An 18,287-nucleotide genomic window follows, 5' to 3' on the forward strand; every position below is an offset into this window, starting at 1 on the left:
TCCCAAAACAGCTATCAAATGGCTTTAATGAACCCCAGATGGTTTTGCTAAAAACCAACAATTGTTTCCTTTTTTATCATGCAAATATGGACATGACCCTAATTAATCAGCTAGTTAATTATATTTGCACACTTCAACAACTCTCAACCTGTGACACAAGATCTGTTGCTCCAGTCCTCCCTGGCCATGGGTGCACCAAAATGATGGATGGGGCCACTGTTTCCTGCCATGGAGTTAACTAAATCAGCTTTAGTGCTATCTTGAACGCCCCAGGCATTGTGACACTTGAAATTCTAATTAGTGCAGAAAAGGCCCAAGTTGAAACAGCTTGTACTCCCTCAAGTATACCCACTTTCAGGGCCCTATAATCTAATGAGGTCTATGAAGTTTAAGATCTAGAAGAGAAATCCCTGCCTGGAGCAACAGCTGTACCCAGGATGACAAGGGGATTTGGGTTAAATTAGTGGCTCCAGATAGGAGAGAGAGTACCCCCAAATGATCTGGGAGGGAGACCCACATGACTCTGATCCAATTAGTTGTCATGTGACCTCATATCAGCTAGACTGACCCTCTGCTCTGGGTTGTAGTGATGGCAAAGAAAAAGCAGGCGGGGTTCCAGCGAAACAGATGGAAGAACTTACTGGTTCCCCACAAGGTGTGGGAGAGCAGGTGAGGGGGGTTGGGGCCAGTGATAACCTCTCACTGCCCATGGAGGCAGTAGAGCTGGGGGCAGAGGACAAGACCTACGACTCCTGAGAGAGCCCCACAAAGGAAAAAGGGAGTTCCTTTGCTGCTGCTTTGCAGTAGGAGCAAGCTGAATGTTTGCTGAACACATTTGGAAAAGGAAGAGAGGAGATAATCGTCCTAATGAATGTGCAGGAGACAATAGCAGCTCCAGTGGGAGGATTATAAGCTCATTATGGTTTAATATGATGATTGATCATCTCTGCCCGCCAGCATTAGCCTAGAATCATGATGAAGGTTGAGAGACCCATGCCAGTCAGAGCTCAAGTGCTAGTCACAAGAGAAAACATACTTGCGTGTCACTCGTGCTTTTCATGGTAAAAATTCACACACGTGGTCCCCAATTCCCTCACTTTTCCAATAAACTGTCCTTCACCCCCACCCCCAACCCCACCCCCAGCCAGCCTGACCCATTTCTCTATGATTTCTCAGCCCTGGACTATTCCTCCATATGTTTGTTCATCAGCTCTGACTCCTGAGCCCATCTCTTGAGAAAACAGCTGTAGCTTCATGGGTCTAGGTAGGTCCAAAGGGTCCTTCAGTGGATACTGGCTGCCACTCGGTTCAGGTGGAAGGCCCGGGATACTTCCCGGTAGGCATTTCGAAGCAGGACATAAGGGAAACAGGACTCCAACATGTCCAGGGTCAGGAAGGAGGACTCCTCCACTACCTGGAAAGAACAGGTCAAGAGATGAGAACCACAGCTAGCATATAACTCTGTGATACCCTGTTCCTTCACTCAGTTCCCTAGGCCCTTGGAGGCCCTTAGAGTTATGAGTGAACAACGTTCCAAATCATACACCCCCTTCTTCCCACACTTGGTTTAGCTTTAGGAAAGCAATGTGGCCTCTTCGGCTTCATTATAATGGTCCCTGGGCCCCTTATCAGGGTTATATGAAGGACTCAGGAGCAGAAGGAAGGAAAGAATCACTTCTCTGCTGGCAGAAAGACTCCCATTCTCTCCCATTCTGGATGCCAAACCAAATGTGGCGGGCAGCATGGAAGCAAGTAAGGTTGGATTAAAGTGCTCATAACAAAGCTTTGCAGAGAAGGAAACAATCACCATGGCAGGCCAAGAAAGAAGGGCCTGGAATCCACATGGGTCCTCTTGTGCTGGGTCTCAGTATCCTCCCTCCCTCAGTACAGTGCTTGGGGAGCAGTAAGGATGCTGCATAAAGGAGCAGGCATGATTAATTAGTTTAATTAGAAGCCTGTGTGCTGTGGTAATCCCAGCAGCCCCCACAGCCAAGCAGAAAGATAGCTCGAGATGCCTGGATAAGACTGAGGGTAGCAGTGGAGGGCAGGGGGCGTATTAGCAAAGAGCCCCACAACCTAGCATTGTGCTAGAGGGTCCCATCCTTGAGGAAGGAACAGGGCGTGGTGCTTCCCTCAGTGCCCTCCTCATCCGCGCAGTTGTGGGACTAAAAAACACACACTGGAGAGAAGTGTCCCATATCCTCTGGCAATTCACACAGATGGGCCCTCCCCAAAATGTCTGGTGTTTCAAATCCTGAAAATTCACTCAAGAAAGAGAATTAACCTTATGGACTCTAACATGGTTGTCTCTCTTTCAAGTTTTAAAATGTCGGAGATTCTGTTATTCTCAAATACAGGCACACACGATACACACATCAGCCTCAGAGGAACAGGCACTGCAGGCTGAAGGAAAATTCTGCCAGGATGGGTAGCTCGGATCTTAGGCTGGTTAACAGAGGAATTTCTGGCCAGGCAAGACTTTCAAACCTTAAGCCAGGAGAGAAATAAGGTCTCTTTTCTGGGATATGACCCTCAGGTACAAGGAAATGAGTGATAGCTTCAAGAAGGATCCACAGGCCCAAGACTTCCTAGTGTTTGCTCCATTAAGCACGGAAAATCACAAGGCTCCTAACTGGAGGAAATTCAAGGCAGTGGAAACAGCCCTACAGCAAAGGCTGAGCAACTTAGGTTCTCGGCCCAAATCTGCCCACAGATTTTGGGGGAGACCTTGAATGTCGTCTTTCCTTCCCTCTCCTCAGTTCCTTCACCTATCAGTTTAAGGACTGGACTAACAGCCAGGATCTGATCTCATCCTGACATCTAGGATTCCACAATTCTCAGAGAATCATCTCCTCTCCCGATGTAACCATGCCAAGAAGTAGCCGGCTGCCCGGGGGGCATGGCACTGCCCAGGCTTCACAGCCAAGACAGAAAGACCCCAGAGAGAGAAGGGCCTGGCCAGGAGCTGGTACTACATGAGTCACCTCTTAACTCAGAATACAGTTCCTTCTCCTGTATTTCTGTAAGAAAATATTTGCATTTAAATTGCTTTACAGCAGCTAGTCCCCTGGTCTCTCCCTTTCACAGAAAGTGCCTGGTCCTACCTCTGTCCCAGCTACTCTGCAGCCTCACCATGATGCAACCAGGGGCAGAAACCTTCCCACATGGGAGGGTGGAGGAGAGCAACAAAGCAGGAGGAGGCAGGCCTGAGCGGCAACACAGAATCGCCACCTCCAACCTTACAGAGGTGAAAACTGCCCAAGGATAGGAAGGAGCACAACTAGATCATCCAGAAACTAAAACAAGCAGCAGAGAGAGAGGACTAACATTCATTGAGCATCTATTACGTCCTAGGCACTTTCACATATATTTTCTTATGAATCCTAACCACTTCGTCAAAAGGATTATTGCCCACTTTGATGGATAAAAAACCAGAGTCTCAGGAAAGTTAATTAGCTTGCCCAAGGCCATGCTGCTCCAAAGACTGTGCCCTTTCTAGCATACTCCTGGCATTTGGCCTCATCTGTCTCTACTGAGCTCTCTCCCCTCACCGCACACCCCCACACAGCCCTCACATCCGTTCTCCTCTTGTTTCCATCATAATCCTTAGTCAGTCCAATCGAGGCCTTTCTCCAGCTGTGTCTAGCTAAGACACAGCTCCTACTTGATTCCTGTGCACTTATAGGAGACCCACAGGGAGGCCCAGGCTTGCCTGCGCCTAACATCTGTGGGCCTGGCAGAGAGTGCAAAAGGAAGCCTACGTAGCATGGGACTAAATAAATCAAACAAACTAGTTTGTTCTTTTTCTTCACAATCTCCCTTTATAATTTCATGAAAGGCCAGGTTTGAATTCAGAATTCTTAGGACTCCTCAGAGTTCTCCGAGAACAAGGTGGAGTGGACCAGCCCGGTTTGCGGGGCGTTTGTGGACACATTCGGAAATTCCCATCTGTGCCTCTGAACTCCAGCCATAGGTCCCTTGGCACTAGGGGTACAGGCACCAGTAGCACTGCCTGCCTTGGCAGGATGGACTCGGGGAAGAAACTCGGCACCAACTCTGCGTAAGCCCTGCAGATAGGCTGCAGCCACTTAGTGGAGAATTCCGAGGTCCTAGAAATCTTTAGCGTGGACTTCCGGGTGGAGCACTGGCTTCAGATGGGCATAGCCTGTCCCCGCAGGCCGGAGGGCCTCTGAAACACAAGGGCGGGAGTCCTCCTGACTGTATCTTAGTGCCTCACGAACCTAGAGACTCAGACTTTTAGAGCGAAAGAGTGAGTAAGCGTGTTGAAGAGGAAAACAGGGTCATGAGGAAAAGATTTTTTTAAGTTAACTGAGTCAGAGTTCCCAGAACTTTCTGCCAAAGTAGCGAGAAGCCCACAGCTTGGGAGGAAAGAGATAGGAGCTGCCTGATTCACGGCCCACCTGGCTCTCTGTCTTGCAGCTCTTCATTGAAAATTCCTTCCCTCTTCTGAGCCCCCATCTCCCCCCCCCCCATTCAGCTCTGTGTTATTCAGCACCCTCTCTCCACAGTACTTTTTAAGGACAAGACATGCAGCAGTAGGGAGTGGTCAAGTAAAATCAAACACGAAGTGAACCAATGAGGGACACAGCTGCCCCAGCAGGACAGACTTGAGAAAAAAGGGCCCAGCCAGCCAGCGGCCAGGAAGGCCCTGTGCTACAGAGGAAGTCATCGAAGACTCTACCTTGGGAGTATAGGACAAGTCTGGAATGTTAACCAGAATGTGAGGCCTAGACCCAGAGAGTCAGGTAGATTTCAGTTCTGAGTTCGTGCTTTTGAGTGATGACAATGGCAGAGACCCAGAAACCCTCAAAAGGGGTCCCCCGTCTGGCCTTTGCTCTCTTTGTTCCCAGACCAACTTAAACCAGATACATACCAAGCGCATGAGCAGAGAAATGGATTCCCGATTTCGTGTTTTAAGCTTGTCAGTCTCCTGGCCAAGCTGCAAGAGGCTGACAGAGGCCACCTGTAGAGGAAGAATTTGTAAGAAAGCAGATTTTTATGGAGGTCAGAGGAGGATAGCCTCAGGCTACAGGAAGTTAAAAAAAGATCAAGGAGGGGAGTTAAGAAGTGCTGGGATGTTCCTGGAGACTCCCAGTGGAAAAGGAGCAAACCCCTTGACTTGAGAGCCACACATGGCCTGTAAACCAGGCAGGGCAGACAGCAGCAGGCTGCTGGGGGAGAGATCGAAAGGGCTGAGCACAGAACCTAGAGCAAAGGCAGGAGCTTAATCTCTTTTTCTAGGCAGCCTTCAGACAGCAGTGTCACCAAGCTGTTTACAGCTGACTCCCCACAGGACTAGAGACAGGGCTGGGCCTCTGATTCAGATGCAGAGCTCTTCGAATTCTCCTCCTGTCAACTCCCAAGTGGCTGTTCCCCTCCCATTCACCTCCAGGCCCCCAACAGATCAAATAAGGAGGAGGAAGAGACATGATTAACTGTACCCCAGGCCCAGGTTACTCTCATTTTGCAAACAAACAGGGCAAATGGGAAAAAGGAGAAGCAGGTCCCTTCTCACACCATCTTAGAGATCTGCTGTGAATATTCTTCATATCTAAGAGGCTCAGAACCCATTCAGATTGGCTGGCTGACCCCATTTAAATGGAGACCCTCTAACTCAGCTTCCAGCATAATGGTATGATTCCGGAGAGAATATGATCTAGTGTGTTTGCTCCTAAAAGGAGACAAAGGAGGCCCTAGTTCTTAAGTCAGTCCCATGCCTTACAAAGGAGTAAGCTCCCCATTCTGAGAATGCTCAAGCTGGCAGTGGGTAATGGACCATGTATCAAAAGTATATGGATGGAATTCCTCCATGGAGAACTAGGATGGAAAACTCCAGGGCCTCTTTCAACAATGGAAACAGATTACTTATTCTGTGTTTTTCCAGAGGCAAAACTAAGATCAATGGTGATAGCTACAGGGAGTCAAACTTTGGCTAAAAATGTTTTCTAAAACAATTTTTTTCTTGAATAAATTGGATGTGACCTGCTGTAGAATCAGCTGCCTGGTTAAAAGCTCCAGTCCTAGAAATGGAGACCAGGGATTCTCAAAGTGAGATCCCAGGATGAACAGTATCAGCATCCCCTGGGAACTTGGAAATGCAAATTTTCCAGCCCCACCTCAAGTCTACTGAATCAGAAATTCAGTAGTAATTCTTATTTATGCTCCAATTTGAGAATGTGGGAAAAATTTGAATTTTCTGTCAAGATTAGAGTTAGAAAGGGCCTTAAAGGCTCTAAAACTCAGCATCTCCAACTTGATCGTGCAGCTGATCTCTGGGAGACTTTATTAAAAACAGAGGCCTGGGGCACCTGGGTGGCTCAGTCGGTTAAGCCTCCGACTCTTCATCTTGGCTCAGGATCATGAGCTCGGGTCACGAATTTATTAATAAAAGTAAACAATTATCTATTTTTATTTAAAAATCAATTTATTAATTTTTTAAAAAACAGAGGCCTGGACTCCTTACCCTGGGATATTCTAATTCAGTACATCTGGCATAAGGATCAGGAATCTCTATTTCAACAAGCTCCCTGGGATAGTCTAAGGCACCCCAACGTAGTGAATCATAGATTCAGTTTAACCTCCCTATTTAATAAATGGGCAAAATGAGATCCCAAAAGTTTGGTTCCTCAGAGGTCACACGCATCTTAGTGGCAGATCCGGAACTAGAACTCAGATTCGCTGGCTCAGTCCAATGCTCTTTCCAAGTAGTCCGGCAGAGGCTGAAACACCAGCTCTCAGGGAATTTAGAAGAAACTCCTGCCTTTCACCGAGTGGTCACTCACTCACTGAATGAATTAGGGGAGAGGTTATACTCCAAGACCCGCTCAACAAGGGCTATCTATGGACTGAAGTCACACCAGTTCCCGCTGGACTTTGCAATCTTCCATTTCATCCCCAAAGACTTTAGAACCTCCCATGCCTTATAGCCTAGGGCCACTCACCACCAGAAACTCCTTGAGGTGAGTTTCAATGTTCTTGTTGTAGAGTGTGAAGAGGGCAGCAGACACCTGGATGATGGCTTTGGTCAAGCAGTGAATATTGTTGTTGTAACCTAGGTTATGATTGACAGGAGAGAGAAACAAAAGGGAATACAGTGAGTTGCCCCAGGTTGAGCCCAGCTGGTCGTCTCTCTGTTTTCCAGGCTAGGCCACCCCTGTTTGACACCAAAAGCACTAGGAGGAGTGTGGGGAATGATATACCTAAGAAATATGAGAACATGGTTAGGATATTCGGAGAAAGATATTCCTAAAAATTTCCACTGGAATTGAATTTTACGGATAGTTCATTCTCATGTATTTCTTGAAACAGAACTTTTTAAACCCGAGTCAGAAGCATGGATTCTCCAGGTAAATGTCTCCATCTCATCTCCCTACCCCAGGAGACTGACCTAAGTAGTACTGATTGCTCAAACTACTCAGAGTAGTCCTTACTTACCATCCGTCTCAATACTGTAGAAGGAAGAGGGGTCAGTGGCCAGGAGTGGGAGGGAAACTGCAAGAAAGATCAAGAGCAGGCAGGCCACCTTATATTCTTCCTCAGGGGATGAAGTATCTGGTAAGATGGAAAAAAGAAAAGAGAGAAGTAAGGTCAGCAAACAGGAGTTATCTTCTACAGAGACCCTACTCACAGAACTGTGGGGGTCACATAAGGAAACATCTATGAAACACTTTCAAAAGCACTCCAGGCAAGTCATTGCTGAAGGGGACAGGATTAGCCCCCCACTTGTCATGAGGGGCCCAATCCTAGAGGCCTCCTCTGGTGACCGGAGCAGAGCTCTTAGCGAAGGGTTCTGCAGACAAGTGGTCAGAGTTCACTGTCAGCTGCCAGATGGAATGGAGGGAGAGGCAGAAAGGAGAGGAAAGAGGCTCATGAAACCAAGAGAGAAGGGCTAGTCCAGCAGTTTGGAAAGGGCTTAATGCCAGCCCCTTGGTTTCATCCCATTCTGAGTGCGCGTAAGAAATGTGAAATGTCAGAGACAATGGGAGTCCAGGGGAAGAAGTGAGTAGGGTCAGGGTGATTCTGTGGGAAGGGAGGGTACCAGATCACTCTGGGGAACCTAGATGTATACCACACAGCTCAGCCTGAAATCTTATGTGACTGCGGATGGCTTTCTCATGGTTTCATTTGAATTAACCTGATTTCCCCTACTAGATTATAAGTTCCTCTGAGGCCTTGTCAAGCATCAAAGAGACCCTCATTTAATATTTTTTAGTCAACTGACAGGTCCATTGGTTGGAACCTGGCTAGGGGTCTAAATTGCCTAAGTATTTTCTGGGGGTTAGGGACTACATTTTCAGTCTTTCTTTAGCTCCCAGCTTATGGGCTCAGAATTCACAATCCTAAATAAAGGCTTCTTTGACATTGACATTTGCCCACCTAGAAATACAGCCCAAGCCCTCCCTTGCCCAATTCCCCCAATTTTACCAGCTTTCAGATTGGCGATAGCAGCCACCAGGGCTGGGTCAATGTCACAGCCCACTCCTGCAGCAGAAGCCAGCTCAAAGACACTCAGGGTCACCTAGTAGAGAAGAAAACAACATTCTGGACAGGATTCCCAGGAGAGAAGTGTTTGACAGAAGCTAGAGGGAGCTGGGGATTCCTGGATCACAGATCCTAGACTTCTGGTGTGCTATCATTTTATCTACGTATTCCTTTCATGGCTTTCCATAACCTACAGGGGAAAGGTACAAATGCTTTTGTTCAGCATTGAGATACCCTATAGTACCCATCAACTTGCTATTTTTCCCTCAGGTGCTTCCTACAATCCACCTGGCCCGGGTTACCGATGCACTGTCTTCAAACTACACCTCACTTCCTGACTTCCAGACTTTGGTTCATGTGCGTCCCTCTTCCACAGTGTCCCTTCCTGTCCTCTACTTATAGCCTGGTGACACCCGTCCTTTGAGGCTTAACTCAAATCTCATAGGGTCTGTGAAGCCCTCCTCGAACACCTCAGCCCAAACCCATCTCTCCCTCCTTTAGTAACACCACTGGCTTAGCGTGGCTCACACAGCAGCCTGGTGTGAGCAGTTAGTTTTTCAGACGGGAGCGAAGACCTATGGCTCATCTCACCACCTAGAAAACAGTCCTTTAAAACCTCATGGCCGGGGCGCCTGGATGGCTCAGTGGGTTAAAGCCTCTGCCTTCAGCTCAGGTCATGATCCTAGGGTCCTGGGATCGAGCCCCACATCGGGCTCTCTGCTCAGCAGGGAGCCTGCTTCCCTCTCTCTCTCTCTCTCTGCCTGCCTTTCTGCCTACTTGTGATCTGTATTTGTCAAATAAATAAATAAAATCTTAAAAAAGACAAAAACAAAAAACCTCATGGCCTCTGAGGGGAGAAAAAGGCCTTGGAGTGAGAAGCTCTGGGTTCAAATCCCAGGGGGACGACTTTATAAATGTGTGACCTTGACTAAAACTTACTTCACCTCTTTGAGCCTCAATTTTCTCATCTGTAAAACTGGGTTGATAATCCCTCACAGAGTTGTTGTAGAGATTAAACTAGACCACTTGTATAAAACATCTACCCTACATACTCAGAGTCACTAATAGATCAATAAACCTTATTCCTTTCCTCCATCTACACATAGAAGGCAAAGCTTTGCCACGTTCCACACTGCCCTTTATTTTAAATTCCCTTTAGCTAAATGACCGTGCTCATGGTAACCGTGGCTGGGGAGATCAGGGATCTGATCCACAACCTGTGTGATGTTCTGAGAAAGAAAGGGATGACTGAAGGGGCTACTGTTTTCTCTTTCCCTAATCTTCACATTCCTCTCAGGCATAACAGAATCTCTGATGGACAGGCCACCATCCCCCCCCCCCCTTCTCTGCTCCAACCTGCTTATTTTCACAAGCAGGCAGAGCCTAAAACTCAGTGCTGCCCAGGAGATACGGGTAGACAAGCTCTTGACAGTCTAGATCATTCGTTCCCAGCATCGGCAGCTGCCAGAAAGCCAGGTTCATCATGAAAGAACAGTCAGAAGGGGCAGCCATTCAAACCCACACGGCTCCCATGACTGCTTCACCCTTAACATCGGGCAGAGAGAGGGGGAGATTTCACAGATTTTTTTATCTCAACGTAAGGAAGTTTTTCCCCAATAACTAATTTTTTTAAAAGATTTTATTTCTTTATTTGACAGAGAGACTGAGAGAGAGCACAAGCAGGCAGAGCAGAAGGGAGAGGGAGAGGGAAAAGCAGGCCCTCCACTGAGCAGGGAGCCCAATGTGGGGCTCAATCCCAGGACCCTGGGGTCATGACCAGAGCCAAAGGCAGTCACTTAACCGACTGAGCCACCTAGGCACCCCTCTCAATATGTAATTTTAATTTTTTCTGCTAACCAGTTCCCTCTTAATCATAGGCCTCTCTCTCTCTGTTAAAGGAATCAGTTGTAAGAGAAGTGACCTGTTCTATGCCTTTGAATGCTCTTGTTCCCAGCCTTTGGCTATATATCCTACCTAAGAGACTTGTTTGTTTGAGGTGATTCAAAAGACAAAAAGATGCAGCTGACATGTGGGAGGTGCAGAAAAATGGTTGTTTACTCAGTGTGCCTGCAGAAGCCCTTCCTTCTTACATTTCTGTAGTAAATGGGGGCCTGAGCCAGGTGACCCTGATGTAGAGGAACCAAAAGTTTTAGAGCAAAGAAAAAGGAAGGGCCAGGAAAAAAGGCAACTCTGAGGGCAGGCAGGGTGGGTGGGGGTGGAAGCAATAAATCTTTTTACAAAGAAGTACCTAAGCTCCTGACTGAAGAGGGTATCTAATTTGCACACTTTAGGGGGAAACCTACAGATACTATCCTAGATCTTAGCTTTCCCCAGCAATGTTTCCCCACCTCCCACAGGTCAGCCAGGCTTCCACATTTCACCAACCCCTCATGTGTCCCCAGCTCTGGCCTCTCTCTCTAAGAATATTGTCTGACCAGTGCTCCTCACTCCACAAAATCTCTTCCAGTGCTTTCATATTCAAATGCTGCCTCGTCTCCCTACAGTATTCCTCAGAGCTGCCCCATACCCTTACAAAAGACCTGGCTACATCCTTTTCAACAACAATATCTCCTAAGTGGATCCTACCTCGCACTGTCCCGTACCTTGATGTCTGTGTCTGGAGTGACAAACTCCTTCAGGCACTCAATGGGACCCATAAGAAATGGGCAGTGGGATGAGAACACCTGGAAGAGAAAGAAGATAAATGAGTCCCCAGCACAGGGCCCATACCTTCAGAGATAGATGGAAACGAACAAAAAAAGGGCCGAGACTTAGGCGAGGACCCCACTAGCCTCCCACACTGTCCCTTTCAGTCTGCCCCTAGGTTTCTGCACTCGTTTATCCCCAGAGATCTTCTAGGACCTCTACCAAATTAAGTTCCTCCTTTCTCCTCAATGCTCACCATACGTTTCCACGACTTGTCATACCAACCCCTCCCTCAGAGGTCCCAGCTCACCTCCCGAAGTCCCTCTTGGGCCATGGCCCTAAAAGTGAGGATAACTCCAATGATGGTCATGCGCTTCAGCACGTTATCAGCCCCTGAGGAGAATGGAGAGCATTGGAAACGTAGAACTTAGAAGAACAATGATAGCTTTGCTTCTGTGGACCCAGCCCAGCCCCCAGATCTCCTCCCCAGACCCCTGTCATCTAGCAATGCCATTCCACAGTTCCTTCTCCCATCAGAAAGGTGCTCACCTGTCAGCTGGGGCAGCAAAGAAGCCATCAAATCAGTCTTGCTGAAATTGGATCTGATCTGAACAAGTACATCCATGTTTTCCACCACCAGCTTCTGCAGCCAGGACACAGGGACATTAAGCAGGGAAAGATGAAACCGTGGTATCTCTTCCCACCCACCACCCACCTCCATCTCCTACTCCTATCCCTTGCCCCAGGCCTGGCTTCCAGAGTACCTTCAGTTCCACAATCTGAGAGGTCACATGCCACATCAGGTTTTCACTCAGGAACTTCATGCCATAGGGGCCCAGGAGTTCAGCCAAGGCCCGCATCTCTGCAAGAGAGTTATAGAGGTCCAGGAGGGGGGCTTTAGGGGGCACTGGGATGTGGACAACACAGGTAGAGAGTATTCTGAACATTGACAATGACTTTCATCCAGGAAAGGAAGTGGGAAGTTGGGGAGCAAAAGTGGCCTGAAGTCCTGCGAAATTATTCTGGTGACAGGTCTGGTCTGCCTGTGAGATGAATCAGCTTCTCCCCTCTGGTACTCACACAAAGATTTACCACAAGTGATATTTACTTTATATTCTTCCAGAAATCTACACTTTTCCAAGTCCCTTCCTGTGGTACCTGGGTTGCTCTTGCTGGGCTAGCTGTACTACCTTTATGAGTTGTAAGACCTTAAACAAGTCACTGATCCTATCTGAGCCTCAGTTTACTTCTCTGTAAAATGAAGAAGTTAGTATTTGCCCTGAATATTTCACAGAGTTGATATGAGAGTAAATAAGATACCATTATAAAAACCTTAGAAACTTATAGATAGGGTGCCTGGGTGGCTCAGTGGGTTAAGCCGCTGCCATTGGCTCAGGTCATAATCTCAGGGTCCTGGGATCAAGTCCCACATTGGGCTCTCCACTCAGTGGGGAGCCTGCTTCCTCCTCTCTCTCTGCCTGCCTCTCTGCCTACTTGTGATCTCTCTCTCTGTCAAATAAATAAATAAATAAAATCTTTTTTAAAAAAAAGAAACATAAATATTTATGATTAAAGGATTGTCATTATGATAATTATTGACAGCCCTCTGAAGTATATGACACATCCTTCTGGTTTAACAGACATGGGAGAGTTAATTAAGTGCTTGTCCAAGGTCACTTACCCAGGTTAAGGGCTGGTACCTGAAACCTACCGTGATGTCCTACTGCCCCTTACTGTAGATACCACAACTGGTTCCTTATCTAAGGTCTGGGGTCTTCGATGTTCCCCACCTCTGCTTCCCTCACTGTCCAGATTTTTCTATCCTTGAGCTACCTTTTCTTTTTTGTAATCAACACACATCCCCAGAATCCCAGTTGTTTTTTCCTCTGAATCCCTCCTCCTCTAGTCTGCCCAGATGCGTTATCTATCCCTACCCACCCTGTCTCTGGCTGTTTGTGAATTAAATGAAACCTGGCTGGGGAAATCCCCTGTTAGAAACACTAGAGGGGCACCTGGGTGGCTCAATGGGTTAAGCCTCTGCCTTCGGCTCAGGTCATGATCTCAGGGTCCTGGGATTGAGCCCCGCATTGGGCTTTCTGCTCAGCAGAGAACCTACTTCCCCCTTTCTCCCTGTTTGTCTCTCTGCCTACCTGTGATTTCTCTGTCTCTGTCAAGTAAATAAATAAAATCTTAAAAAAAAGAAAGAAAGAAACACTAGAGACAAATCCAAATAGGAAGGAGCTCGTGGATGATCTTTGGCCGTGGGCCATCCCAGGAGAGAAAACCATAAGAGACCAAAAGTAACCTCAAGAGACCAGTAGCAGAAAATTGAGTTTAATATAGTTATTAAGAGGTCAGAGGGGAAGACATCAAGGCTCATCCTCTAGTCCTTGAAGTCAGGCCCAGTTGATCTTGGGGTCTACCAAGGACAGAGGAAGTGGAACTGGTGAGAGCCCTATCTGGATGAAATACTACCCATAGGCCTCTCCTATTTACAGTAGGAAGAACTGAGTTGAGAACTAGAAAAAACACTTCCTACCTGGTCAACTTGCTAATGCTAAAATGGCTGGCAGAGAGGAAGAGGAGCAGAACTGCCTGCTCTAGAGAGAAGACACACCCATCCCCCAGCTCAGATCCACCAGTGTTCCTTACTCTAGTCTTCTCAACTCCAGGCTTGCAACCCTGGGGCATCCTTCTCTTTCCATCTATCTATTTTTACAGTAGCATTGCCCCATCACCATGGTAACTCAGGGAAATTGGGGTGGGGGTGGTAGAAGGGGGAACCAGCCTTACCTCCTGCTGCTCATCAGTTGTCAGCAAGACCTAAAGCTGATTTTAGATGCTGCCTACAGTTTGTGGGTGGAGTTGATGAGAGGGGACATCTGAAACCTCCAACGGGCAAAGAGTAGGGTCTGCTTACTGATGGAGTCCGACTGAGGGTAAGAAGGGGATGGAGTTGGACAACAGAGCTGTGTGCTCTTCCATAACACCTCCCCTCAACCAAGGAAGGGAAGAATGGAGAAGGCAGGATCATGGAAAGATCCCCCACATGCCCCAGACAACATGCAGGATCCATGATTTATACGGAGGTAAGAGGAAGGTGGAAGCAGTACAATAGTTCATCAATCAGTCAGTAAAACAAATCCATTGAAAGGATCTATATGGCTGCCAGCCCTCTTTAAAAAAGAGAACTCATTCAGTCCACAATCTTTTCCCACTGGCCTTGAGACACCAAAGCACATCTACACGTTGGGAGGCAGTACTAAATATAACTAAGCACCCAGGTTCTAGAACTTGACTGTCTCGAGTTGAAATCCCAGTTCTACCATTTATGAATGGGTGACTTTAAGCAAGCTCCTTCAGCTCTCTGGGTCTCTGTGTCCTCGTCTGTAAAATGATGGTATTGAGAGTACCTATCTCAAAGCCATTGTGAGGATTAAAGGAACTAATACATGTGAACCGTTCAGAACTTAGCCCACAATGAACATAGCCCACAGTGAACATCATCTGTTATTTTATCATCATTGTTACACATTAGCAATCCAAGCTCTAGCTAAGTAAGGCCCTAAAATTTATCCCTAAGATAGAAGATGCCATGACATCAGAACTCTATTTAATAATTCCAAATATCAGAATGTCCGCCTTACATTCAACCTTTACACCTCATTATATGCCCCACTCTTTATTCTGTGTAGAAATGGAAAATATTCACCACCCTTCTAAAAATAAACCCTTTCACTGACTTGAGTGGCCTTGTCTAGCTCCTACATCTCCTCCCATTTTCCCTCTCCACCTGCCACCCCCAGGCCACTCCTCAATTCTGGGTCTCACTTAGAATTCTCTTTATTGTCCCTAACATGTAATCTCACAGAGATGCCGAGGAGCATACAGAATGAGCCTCTGGGAAGGTAGGAGAATTTAGATGAGTTCTGTAGGCTGAGGTCCTGTACTGAGGGGAAAGGCTCAGCTCCTTGCAAGGAGACCAGGCCCTGGACTCACCAGAGATGTCAGAGAACTCCTCTGCGCTGAAGTTCTGCTCCCCCTCTCTGAGAAGGCTGATGAAGGCCTGCATGGCTGGGGAGAGGATGATGGTCCCACTGCTCGCCTGTCGAAGCAGACTTTCTAGGTACCTACAAGATTGGCCAAGAAAACACACAAGATTAGCATTCAATCCTTTCTCCATTGCTCCCTACCACTGCCACTGGGCTCAGGAAGAGAAACTCTGCCAAAGGCTGGGATGGGGAGAAGAGACTCAAAGAAGACAGTAAAACACTCTAATTATCACCCCAAGCTATTGGCTCAAAAACAACTGGCAGTAATGTAATTCTGCTTCTCCTCCAATCTACAGGGTATTTCACTGGGCTGTCAAATGTAACAGTGGGCACTCCCTCCCTCACCCCTGCTCTTTTTCCAACTGTTCTCACCCCTCACCCTTGGCCTTTCTCTGTCACGTAAGACAAGCCCAAACTGACAAGAAAAAAATTCCTACTAATTGGGGTCCTTTGAAACATACTTAGCCTCAACCTCCCCAGTAAGAACATTGGACCGATAACCTAGGATTCTGGAAGCAGATCCTAAGTCAGACCTCCCGCACAGACAGAAGCCTTGTGAACACTGGACATCCGGTCTCCAGATATTTCCCCCGACCTCCAGGCAAGCTGAAAAACCCTCCAGGGGCTCAGGGTCATGATCCCAGGGTACTGGGCTCGAGCTCCATATTGGCCTCCCTGCTTCTGCTTCTCCCTCTCCCACTCCCCCTGCTTGTGTTCCCTCTCTCACTGTGTCTCTCTCTGTCAAATAAATAAATAAAATCTTTAAAAGAAAAAAAAAAAGGAAAGGCCTCCAGCCACTGTCAGCAAAGGAGGGCACGGACGCCACTCACCCAGCCACTGGCTCTGGGCCCAGGTCCTACAGAAGTCACAAGCTAACCACGGGTGGGCCAAACCCAGCCATCAAAGGTGAGTTTATTTTTTCTTTTAATTTGAATTTGTTGTCAAAATTTTGAAACTGGGAGATTTTACATTACAAATAAGATTTTATTGGGGCAGTGATCAGATGGAAGTAGGGGGTGGCCACCTGCCAGTCTTGCCCCAGCTCAGGGGGTTATTAGCCGCCAGGCTCCTGCTGAACTGATATTGGAATCAGAGCGCCACCCAGTGGCTTGGGGAGGTAGGGCTCCAGCTCCTTTCCATCCTTAAAGCCTCAAACGAAATATTGCTAATTCCTACCTCCTCTCATTTTGGAGAGGAGGGTCCCTTCCTATTCAAAGCAATCTGTTAGACTTGACATGGTCATGACAGAGGTGAGGTAACAGTATTCTGGAGATACGGTGTTAGATAGTTTTCTGGGAAAGAAGCTGAACAAAAAGAGAAATAAAAGAACTTCAGAAAGAGGAAGAGAGAGCATTTGAAATTAAAACAGTGAGAATCCAGAAAAGGAAGATTAAGAACTGGAGCTTAAGAGGAAAAGGGTCAGGGGTGCCTGGGTGGCTCCGTCGGTTAAGCGTCCAGCTGTTGATTTCAGCTCAGGTCTTGATCTCAGGGTCATGCTCTCAGGTCAAGGGATCCAACACTGGATTGGGCCACATGTTCAATGGGGAGTCTGCTTGGGACCCTCTCCCTCTCCCTGAGTCCCTCCCCCCACTTGCACCAAAGTACTAGTGCACGTGCTCTCTCTCTCTCTCTCTTTCTCTCTCTGTCTGAAATAAATAAATAAATCTTAAAAAAGAGTGGGGGAGGGAAAAGTTCAAATTTCTGCAGAGTAGATGAATGGATGTTACACGGAAGGTCCCCTGTGGACAGAAGGGGATCTGGGTTTGCCCTCCCGCTTATTGCTCTAGTCCTCAAGCAGAAAGAAGCCTATATTTGGGGGTCTGTGACCCTGGGAGCTAAAATGCCTGGACCGAGTTCTGACCATGTAATGAAAAAAGTCCTAACAAAGAGGTAAGGAGGTGGAAGAGGATAAGCAACACTGACCAATTTGTGTAGAGAGTGGTGATCGTCTGTTCCCCACAAGAATCCAATGGCTGTGTCTGCTGGAGGAGGGCATTGCGGATGACTCGGGAAACATCAACACCCACAAACTGGGCCAGTGTCTGTATGAAACTGATATATGCTTTGACTCCTGCCAGCAGCTCAGAAGGCCTTGCGATCTCCTGGGTCGTGGCATTGTAGCCCGCCAGCCACACAATGGCTCTGGGTGACAAAAATCATAATCACAGTCACAATATCAAACACAGTAACGGCACATTTCTACTGCTTCCAGGCACGGTGCTGTGATTTAACTACAAATAGGATCTCCTTTAAATCTCATAGCAACCCAATAATGTAGGCACTTTTATCATTCCTGCTCTGCTCAAACCCTGCCCAGGTCCCCCCTCCCACTCAGAATAAAAGTCAAAGTGCTTACGATGACACAGAAACACCTACACAGTGTGCCACTCTCCCAACCTCTTTAACCTCACATACGACCCATTTGCCCCTGGCTGCTTCTGCTCCAGGAGTACTGGCCTCCCCTGTGTCCCTGGAACATTCCAGGTAAGCTCCCACCTCAGAGCCTTTGCACTGGCTAGTTCCTCTATCTAGAATGCTCTTTTCCCAGATCGTCACACACTTGGCTTCCTCACTTCCTTCAGAAGTTTACTCAAATGTCACTTTCTCAAGTGGGCCTTCCCTGGCAACTTGAGGGAATATACTACATATTTCAAAACAAAACATAGAAGACTAAGGGATTATTCAAAATAATTCTTCCACTCATTTCCCTAATTGCTAACTGAAGTGCTCAAATCCAGTATCAGAAATGTTTCTCCTACGTCACGGGGTAGTGAAAAGAGAGGCACAGTGGAAGGAAGGGAATCTATTTTATCAAAATCTATATATGTCAGGAAATTTATACTCATTATGTATTACCTTTAATTCTATACCAATGCTCAATTACAAGGTAATTCTCATTATAAGGTAAATATCATTATCCTTATTTAAAAGGTTGGAAACTAAGGCTCAAAAAGTCAGAATCCGGGGCACCTGGGTGGCTCAGTGGGTTAAGCCACTGCCTTCAGCTCAGGTCATGATCTCAGGGTCCTGGGATCGAGTCCCGCATCGGGCTCTCTGCTCGACAGAGAGCCTGCTTCCTCCTCTCTC

General features: G+C 47.3%; 1 protein-coding gene across 1 annotated transcript in view; it reads right to left on the reverse strand.

Moving 5' to 3' along the window:
* The window catches only part of NCKAP1L (NCK associated protein 1 like), a 38,542-nt gene continuing 20,255 nt past the window's right edge, over positions 1-18,287 (reverse strand). The window contains exons 21-31 of the mRNA XM_004774531.2: positions 17,124-17,342; positions 15,148-15,278; positions 11,913-12,010; positions 11,698-11,791; positions 11,459-11,541; positions 11,106-11,186; positions 8,446-8,539; positions 7,456-7,572; positions 6,963-7,072; positions 4,895-4,984; positions 1-1,414 (exon numbers count right to left, since the gene is read on the reverse strand). Coding sequence (XP_004774588.1) covers positions 1,283-1,414; positions 4,895-4,984; positions 6,963-7,072; positions 7,456-7,572; positions 8,446-8,539; positions 11,106-11,186; positions 11,459-11,541; positions 11,698-11,791; positions 11,913-12,010; positions 15,148-15,278; positions 17,124-17,342 — 1,249 coding nt within the window. The 3' untranslated portion in view covers positions 1-1,282. The remainder of the gene's footprint in view (positions 1,415-4,894; positions 4,985-6,962; positions 7,073-7,455; positions 7,573-8,445; positions 8,540-11,105; positions 11,187-11,458; positions 11,542-11,697; positions 11,792-11,912; positions 12,011-15,147; positions 15,279-17,123; positions 17,343-18,287) is intronic.

This window comes from Mustela putorius, unplaced genomic scaffold, assembly GCF_011764305.1.
Source record: "Mustela putorius furo isolate JIRA1106 unplaced genomic scaffold, ASM1176430v1.1 tig00537227_pilon_pilon_pilon, whole genome shotgun sequence".
In the NCBI taxonomy this organism is placed as follows: domain Eukaryota; kingdom Metazoa; phylum Chordata; class Mammalia; order Carnivora; family Mustelidae; genus Mustela; species Mustela putorius.